The 9,560-nt window shown below is 38.9% G+C and overlaps 1 protein-coding gene across 1 annotated transcript in view; it reads left to right on the top strand.

Annotated features, from left to right (window-relative positions):
* Window positions 1–9,044, top strand: part of CCDC93 (coiled-coil domain containing 93) — a gene marked incomplete at its 5' end in the record, with an annotated part of 44,064 nt that extends 35,020 nt beyond the window's left edge. The window contains 4 exons of the mRNA XM_010181406.1: window positions 1,436–1,473; window positions 2,794–2,878; window positions 6,567–6,680; window positions 7,870–9,044. Coding sequence (XP_010179708.1) covers window positions 1,436–1,473; window positions 2,794–2,878; window positions 6,567–6,680; window positions 7,870–7,923 — 291 coding nt within the window. The remainder of the gene's footprint in view (window positions 1–1,435; window positions 1,474–2,793; window positions 2,879–6,566; window positions 6,681–7,869) is intronic.
* Window positions 9,045–9,560: the final 516 nt, after the last annotated feature.

Below are 9,560 nucleotides of genomic sequence, written 5' to 3'. Positions count from 1 at the left end.
AGCAGGAATTGTTATACAGTTGAATTTTGGCTATAAAGGTTACAGTTCTGACATGAAATGTCTCTGTGAATATGGCTCATATTTTGTGAAAGATTCATTTTAAAAATGCTTTTAAACTAATACTTTCATGATGTCTGACTTTTGGGGTTTATAAGCTGATTTTGCTGTTTGTAGTGTAACACATCAGCACTCTTACAGTGCAGTCGTTGTGCTGCATTACTTTTCATGACTGGAGTGTTTTGCATTATAAACTTGAATTACATTCTGAAACGCATGCTTATTGGAAATATATTGCAGCAGGGATGTGGACTTGGCAAACATTAATGAGTCGTGCAGTCACTTCTTTCCTCTAAGTAACAGGAATTCTTAAGTATCGTAGCTGATGTTTGGAGTCATGCTTATCGCTGTCTCATTCAGACGGAAGATTTTAGATTTGGGAGAGATCAGTTTAGCTTCCCGCTGCAGTGGGGCAAGTGGTTCTGTTTGCGTTGCTCAGGTTTGTTTAGTACAGAACACTTTCAAACATTCATCAAAAGGAAAAACTGCTTGAAAGGTTTAACCACAGGAGACCTGGAGGAAGTATTCAAAGCCAAGAGAGAGAATCACAGTAATTGCTACTTGGTGAATTTTAGCGCTCTCAGCAATATGTAGAAAGCAAGAAAAAAATGAAAGGTAGTTACATAGAAAATATTCAATATCTAGTTTCATTAGTTGGGGAAGTTTGTACCTAGAGCAAGAAAATATTCCTGTGATACTGTTATAAATTTCTACTTCTGTCTTGATTCAGTGCAATTTTAGTATCTTGCAAGTGAAGCTGTGCATGTGAAATGCCATTCTCTACTTTTTAGAAGTTCACCTTTTAACAGCCTGTAAAATAATACAAGCAAAGCGAGTCATGTTGCATGGCTGTTTGGAAACCTCTGAAACTCATCTGCACAATGAAAGCTGTGCAGAAATTCACCTGCAGTTCCTGCACTGCTGGGTGAGTCTTTACAGGTTGTGAGGAGATGCTGGTTCCCATCTCAGAAGGAAAAGGAGAGGGGGGTCTTTTATTTGTTTTCCTCCTGGTTTTGTATTGGCTTTTTTTTCCCCCGTGATGCACTGCCTTCAGTACCTGGAAGTTCCTCGTGTGGCAAGGTTGAACACATACACACCATTTTACCTCATCATTTTAGTTTGGAAACTCATCATGCTGGAAGATCATCAGTGATTTAATTGGGTGTCAGTAAAATTAAAAATCTCAGCTGTGGTCCCAGACTCGCTCCTGCTTTCTGTGGCTCCACAACTGGGACAGATTTTACTAATGCAAAAGGATCGTGGATTCTTTTCTGAAAGAAAGCTTATGGTGATTTTCATACAGGGGACTGCTTGTCAAAGCAATATCTATATAGTCATTTTTTAACTAAATTTCATTTTATTTTTTTCTAATTCACAGGTTAACCTACTGAATTCTATTCATGACAACTTTCATCAGTAAGTAATGGTCCTTTTTCTCTTGATAGGTGCAATGAGTAGTAGGGTTGGTTGGAAAAACGGAAGTTGACATGGGTTATAGAGAGTAAAAATGTGTTTGAAATTTCTATAAACATAAATGTTTTATATCTGGATCTTTAGGTGCAGTTGTGAAAAGAAATCCTTCAATCATCATTTTCCTGGCATTAATTTAAATGTTTTTCTCAGTTTTGTGAAGTTGTGGCTGTTACATTATGTACAAAACGTTATACTCAGACATATTTCAGACATGTTTATTATAAACTAACTCTGTATTTAAAGGTTTGGATATAGTGTGAAGTCTTTAGGTAAAATCATGGTTCCCTTGGAAGTTCGAGGGCAAATATCAGTCTGTCATGTACCTGGCATTTATTTTTCTCTGTGTTTTTTGACTTCAGAGAAAAATGTTCTAGTTTTTTGTCACAGCAGTGCAGCTCAGGATAGTCATGGGGCAGGAGATGGCCTTGTCATAGCTTTAAGCAGTTCTTCCTACTGTATCATTTTATAATTCTGTTATGAAATTCTAAGCCTTTATTTTTTCCTCTTAAGTAATTAGCTCTTTACTTAGTTCTATACACTCATATCCTTCTGTGTTTGGTCAGAAATTTTGGTTATTTTTTTTTCCTACTGTTCTATCCAAACCTTTTAATTACCAAAAAAACCCTCCAGGAATTAAGTATCGCAGACGTTTTCCTTTGCAGCAGGGTTTGTAGATCTGTTTTGCTCAGTGATGAGACCCTTTTGATTCTGTCCAGTCATTAGAAACCAATACTGCAATTGACAGCTGGGTTTTGGGTTGGTTTTTTCATTGGGTGTGTGGGGGATTGATTGTATTGTCTTTGGTTTATTTTTCTTGATCTTTATAAAATACGTTACAAGTCTAAAATTACTTCTGGGCTTTCCTTATTAGGGCATGAAATTGTTTTCTAGAATATTTGCTGTTCTCCTCGTCCTCTACTTAACTTCTCAATAATCACAACAGCTGCTTTTCTTACAGATTTGTGCTTTTGGTTAGTTAATAGTGATTTATTTCTGTACAACATATGAGAAAGAGGAACAGACTTGAACTGAAAGGGAGGATGCTGGTGGTGAGGTCTGTAGTCTCTGTTCCCATCTCTTTGGTAGTTTATACCAGCTGAAGAGCTGCACTTCTACCTGAAATCAGTGATTTAAAAGATTAGTTTTTACACAGAACACTAAGCAATGTGAATTCTTAGATGTGGGTAAATACGCAAGAGAGCTGTAGGTGAGACGTGTTGTCCCGCATTCCTGTCAATTATTACCTTTTTTTTTCCTTTCCAGAGCAATGGCATCTTCTGGTTCTCGTGAGCAGTTTTTACGGCAGATGGAGCAGATTGTAGAAGGCATCAAACAGAATCGAATGAAGGTCTGAGACTTCTCACTTCCTTTGCTAGAACCTGGGAATTATGTCAGAAAAGCCTCTTGGGTAATGGCATGGCGAAATCCATTACGTGAGGTGCAAATTAAGCAAGCAGCTAACAAGTACTATTTCTTTTCACATTCATAAGAAACCTCTCCCCACTAAAATCCTCATGAATAGAGTAGAATAGAGGTATTATAACACCTCTTTCCTGGCAGGAAGCTTACACACCTTAACTTTGTTATTGGCAGGGAGTGATTTAGATGCTAGACACAGCTGTCTACCACTGAAGGCAGGAGAATTCTTCCTTTCAGAATGCGTGGGTGCAGTCAGACCCACGTCTCAGGCGCCGTTTCGCAGGCAGATGGCGCTGACTGAAGCTGCTTTCTGCTGCTGCTGAGGGTCAGCAGCACCTCACGGAGTCCCAGCCATCAGCTTCCCTTGTCCCAGTGGCAGTGCTCATCTGACATCTATTGAATCCACTCGGCTGGCTTTGTGATTTTTTTTTTTTGTTATTTTAAGTTGGTTTTAACCTGATTTAGTAAAGGCTCAGCATTGCTGATGTGTGTTGTGTCCACACAGCAAGTGAAGGGGCTTTGTGGATGAGCAGAGCCCCAGTGCTTGTTCAGAGAAGCCAAAACTGCTTCTGGTAACATTTGGGCACTGTTTTGTAAAATCACAGCCTAAGTGGACTTGTGTTAAGTGGTCTTTGGGCAATGCAAGCATGAGGTCCAACAGCAGCTCCAAGTAAAGCTGCCTACAGGCAGATTTGCATATACTGGATAGGCTTAGGTACTTCTTGTTAATGCTAGTTACTAATTGTAGCTGTTATGTTGTCTCACTCTTTTATTTTCGTAGGCAAACATACTTGTATTTTCCTAAGTCCCACACATGGGCTCTGAGGTTCTTTATAGACCCAGGAAATTCTTTGTAGTGGATTATAGCTGTTCTTTACTGGAGTTTAAATGGAAATATGATAGACTATGGATCAATATGTACTAGAGTGTGTACTGAAAGTGCAGTCTGTCCAGGTATTGGGCTGTTCTATGTCAATAGCTAAACAGAAACTTCAAGTGCAAAATACACTAGAAACCAAAACAGGATGCAACTCAGGCTGTAATAAAGCTCTTTTGCACTAATATACTCTATACTATAAAAATATGTTTACTGTAGACCACTGTGTTTGAAGAGGTGGCTAGTTCATTGCCCTTTTTTTGTAGTGAATTATTTTCTATTTGCTTGACCTCTTGTTTTCAGAGAGGACAAAACAACAGCAGAAGGAATAGTGTTATTGGTGGTTGTATGTGTAGGTCACCTTTCTGTCATGAAGGCTGTTGACACAGTGAGTCGCTCAGTGTCAGGCTATGAAAATACTTTAGAACAGTACAGTTCTAATTAGTGAAGATGAGCTTGAAGATAATTGCATTGCTTTCTTTTGGAAGAATGATACTATTGTAATTGCTGCAGCAAGCAAGAGCCCCAAATTGAAACTGTCCAGGAGGTCAGTGTTTTGTTTTCTGTCGTGTCCTCCCTTACACACACAGGAAAGGGTAACAGCACAGCAAATGCAAGGAGTGAAAGCAGAGCGAGAGCTCTGCTGTGACTTACTCAGGTTCTTGCAATTGAACTCGTAAATCTTTGAAGTCCATAAAATCCTTCTAGACTCTTTTACTATATTGTCAAGTGGAATCCAAAGTTGCAGCTGCTTCATGTACAGATAAGGATGAGGGAAGTGAATGGGAGCTATCATGTCAGGTGGCTCTTTATTTTGGGGGAGAATACAATTTCAGCATCTCTGATGGTTGCTGAAAGCAACGGGAGCTCACATCTCTTGTGCTGTGTTCCCGCACTGGCAGTTTGGCCACTGACGTATTGTGGGAGAGTGCACGAGTGAGGTTTCATTCCTGGGTGCAGGATGTGTCAGTTACAGCTGATGGAAAGAAACAGGAGTTTCTGACTGAAAAATCTTAAGTTTATCTCAATGGAGAGAAAAAAATGACTTGTTAGTGACGGAGTAGATAATAATTCGGTACCTACTAGTAGTTGTTTTCTCAATGCCAGTGAAGATATTGACAACAAGTGGAGGCTCATGAAGTTTTAACAATTCACATGGTTCCTTGGGGAACAGCTCTGCAGCAAAAGGAAAGGCACCTGGGAAATGTCTGTTGGATGACTTTTTCAACAGACAGGGTGGTTGTACATTGCAAGGGTTATTCATCCCCGTTATGGTTGAGTCTGATCTGTTCAACTTGTGTCTGCAGGGCATCAGAAGTGTTCAGTTTGAGGATTCGCTCTTAAGGTGCATCCACTTTTAACTGTTTTCTGTACAGCCCTGAAGACTTTATACCTTAAACTGAAATTTCTCTTGAGGTACTCAAAGCCCATCATATTGTAACTGCATTGTAAAAGAGGCTTAAGGAGAAATCAGACGTAACTTGTCACCAAGAAAAGGAGTAGCTTGCAAACAAGAATTTCAGTGTGATAACAGATACTCCTGAGAGTTTCTGAGGACAGAGCAGGCCAGTTTGTACTGAGAGGAGCATGTCAAGAGATTTGTCATGGTCATGCATAAAGGAAGCAGTTTATCAAAGGGCCTTATCACAAGGGCCTCTTCACAAGAATCTAGTTCCTAGATGTTTTAGCAATGCTGATTTTAGCCTCATCCTAAAGGAATTGGGATGCCTACGATAATGCTTTTTTCTGTATTAACACATTCAACACTTCAAGGATAATTTTAAAAGCCTACTGGCCTTGATAAGTTGTGTTAGGAGAGATTCCCTGACGTTTTGGACAGCAGCTGGCTTTGTAAAGGAGACGTACCTTGTTAGCAGTGTTCGTACTCGGGGAGAGGTCGGGATCTGCTCATTTCTTCTACTGATAAGAATCAGTAAGATCAATGGTGATACATAGATCTTGAAAAGCAGCATGTTCTGCTGTGGAGTGAATTACTTGCTTGTTTAGGCTTTAGAGGTTTCGTACAGTTTTTGAAATTGCATGTCAAAATTTAGGAAGCAAAAGCTGATCAGAGAGAATGCAAAAATTATTTTTGGGAAGAATGCAGCAGGGCTTTTTATGTGGTTGTGCCCTAGCACCACCAGAGAGAGGGAAGGAAAATTTAGTAAACTTGTCTGTAATGCTGTGACGGAAGAACTTCCTTAGACCTACCCCGAGAGGAAAGCAGTCTGTTCTATAATAAAAGCCAATCCTCTTGGCATTTGGGGACTTAAGTTACATTTGTCACAACTTTGTCATGTGCAGAAAAGAAGAGAGATGTCTTATGTGTGGGTCTTGAGCAGGTACAGCATTGCATAGGTAGGCAAAGACATTCCTGCCCTCTGCATTTGATACAGTATAATAACCAACCTAAACAGGATCTCAGTGGTGCACCAAAACTTTGGTTAATTAATTTCACTGTGTCACTGCAGTAGGATTGTTCAGTGAGCAAGATTCCTGTCTTGCAGAGATGTGAGCCTTAGTTTAATTCTGAATGCCACCTATAGTGCCACTGGTACTGAGACTTTAGCATGGGGCTTTTAATTTTTTTTACGAGCTGGCTTAAATGTTCATTGTGTTTAAAGCATGAGGCAGAAGTATCATTTGTGAAGTATCTGTCTCTCATTATCTATTATAGATAATTGTTCCTTACATAGTATATGCGTGTGTGTGATCTCTTATCCTCCCTGTGTATCAACAGATGGAAAAGAAGAAGCAAGAAAACAAAATGCGAAGAGACCAGCTGAATGACGAATACTTAGAGCTTCTAGAGAAACAGAGGCTTTACTTTAAAACAGTGAAGGAATTTAAAGAGGTAAGAACATTTTCGCTAATGTAAACTGCCCAGTCTCCAGTGACCCATTTTGGCTTGACTTGTGCATTAGTGTATGGACAGGATTTCCTGATACGATGCTTGTCACACCATGTCCACGGTGTCTCTTGGTTGTTGTCTCCACATGATTCTTGGACTCTGAATTTTGATTCTGGAAATTCTTTTTCACTGATACACCAGCACCCCTCCATGTTACAGGGAAATAATTTGTGACTGAGCAAGCTATGTATTTAGGTTTCCAAAGTGAATCTCTTAAAGATCTATGAGCAGTTGGGTATTGGAGTGAAGAGGGTTGTGGAAATGTATGAATAAGGGAGGAAATCCAGAGTTGCAGTAGCTACAAGCCTTTAGGAACCTGCCTTGTTTTCTAACCACTGTGAAAGCACTGTTTAACACTTCATTGATTTAGCCTTTCCCAAGCTTTTCATCACAATATGCTTCTGTTAATTACTGTCTCCATGACAGTGAATTACAAAGTAGTGCTGCCAGGCAAAATTGTCATTTGGCTTTGGATGTTTGAGGAAAAACATCTTTCTGTAATTTGTCCTGCTTTGTTCTGAGAAATCTCCTTCCTATTTCAGTGTGCTCCGGGAGAATGGCAGGGACTGTTCAGCTCCTTTTCTACTTTTAGTTGCAGAAGTTAGGTGGATTTCTTTTTTGAATTTATTTATTTTTATGTGGAACCATAAATAATCAATTTTTCTTCCACTGCCTTGTGAGGAAACTTCTTCTCAACCTTGCTATCCTTAAAAATAAAGGAAGTCATGATTCTGGCATTGAAAACAGACATTATGTACTTATGCAAATCTATTTTTTTGACCTAGAGTTGTTCCCTGAACACCGACTTTTTTGCAGACTGTCTTGTGAAGTTCCAGATGACCTAAAAGTAAACTCAATTTCAGATTTGTTCAATTTATAATGAAAAGGTGATCTGCTCTAGGTAATGGTAACAACTTCAGACAAATGGTCAAGCAGCATTCCTTTTGGCTTGAATGTCATAAAATTTAATGAATATTACCATTGGAATAACATTATGAACGAATAAGAATTACCTCCAGCTACTTTGGATTTTGGAGACCTTTCAAAATAAAAGGGTTTGGTTTTGCTGATGTGAAGCTATAACTAGAAGACTTAAGAGCAACTACCTCATCTGTTTGCTTTCTGCCAACAGGAGTGCCGTAAGAACGAAATGCTGCTGTCCAAGCTGAAAGCCAGTTCTTCATGAAGAACTCCAGCTGGTGAAGGGTACAGACGGTTGTTCAGTCCTTTGAATCTCTTTTGTGAGGTGACAGTTGTAACTGCAATGTAGATATATAGATATATAGAGATATATATATATAAAAATATACACACAGCTGTAGAAGTCTGGTTTTTTCCAGTATGTATTCAGCTTTACATTCCTTCATCACGTGGCTGTATTATTCATTATTGCCTCCACTACACAGTAAAGAGTTAACACAGTACAGCAAAATAGAAATACTGTCCAATTTTATTTATTTGGGTTTGCTGTTTTTTCCACAGTAAGGACAACGTGGATGTTTTTTATTTGGGTTTTAACACTGAATTAGGTCAAGATTCTGGAGTAAGTGGGTATGTGCTGTGTAATATGTCCCGTAACACAAGATAAGCACTGCAGAATGTAGTGGTTTGTTAATTTTGGCCAAAAAAAAATACCCCACAGTATGAGATTCTTGAAACTCTCTTCACCAGCTAACAACTTCACATTATTTCCATTTACACTCTAGCCATAGATAAGATTCCAAAGGATAAAAATTAATTTCTAATGGTTAAGACATAAGAAAATGGAAACTTAACTTGGATAATTCCTGGTGTAAAATTATAGATATATATTTTTATAAAGTCTAGCTGTTGTATAAAATTCTTGGAAATTTCATTTTTATATATAGAGCGTGCTTGTTAAGTTAATAGCTCCAGGAAAAAAACACCTTAATCACTAGGACCATCATGCTATCCCTGTCTGGGATGAAAACCAGTGTCTGTGTCACCTGTAATATAGGAAGATAAAGATTCAGACATTCTGCTGAAATGAACTGATCCTCACCTTTGAAGACAACAGCCTATTTACCCTGCTGAAGATTTGCCCTTCGAAGTCTAGAAACTTTGTGGAACACTTTCAGAAACATTTTTATATCTGTATATACAGTATTTTATAATTCAAACAGTTGCTTTTTGTACTTAACATCAGGATTTTGGACTGACTTCTTAATGTACATCACATCTTCAGGAGAAGAAAACCACGTTCCTTTTTCTCAGTGACACTGATGACAGTGCTGTTCGGTTACTTTCTATGGCAGCAAATATAAAATAAAGAACGTTTGGAATCCAGTGACCTTCTGCTGTTGTGTTTTTAAGGTGACACTTGCTTTAGAAGCCTTAATATCCTTTTAGTTACGAGTGCATTAAAAGATGCATTGTGTCAGTATCACTCCTGAGGATGTTCTCATGTGTCACCCACCAACTGGTAACATTTTGTTTTCTTTTGCTGATTTGGTAAGTTTGGTGTTTTGGTATTTGCACAGACTGTCAAACTTGGTGTATGCAGAGGAGATCCAGAGAAGGTTATCCATGTCTTCCATAGCATCTGGTACAGAACTCCCAGTGGAGACGGCACAGGTTCATCACACCACGATACCCAATTCCACTCCTTTAGAATAAATGGAAGGTTTCATATCAGCACATGTGAATTTATGCAAACTCTGTAGCACTGAAAATGGAGAAGTGTGGGCATTTATTGTCCAGGTGAAATGCAGTGAGCCACCAGAACTCTGGTAGGCTCTGTTCAATGTGATGTGCCTTCTCCTAAATGAGGCTGGTTTTGTGACAACTGTAAACACTTTTCCT

The sequence above is a fragment of the Mesitornis unicolor genome, unplaced genomic scaffold, assembly GCF_000695765.1.
Source record: "Mesitornis unicolor isolate BGI_N332 unplaced genomic scaffold, ASM69576v1 scaffold15593, whole genome shotgun sequence".
Lineage (NCBI taxonomy): Eukaryota > Metazoa > Chordata > Aves > Mesitornithiformes > Mesitornithidae > Mesitornis > Mesitornis unicolor.
The sequence above is the reverse complement of the archived record's forward strand: the minus strand, read 5'-3'. Positions and strand labels throughout refer to the sequence as shown.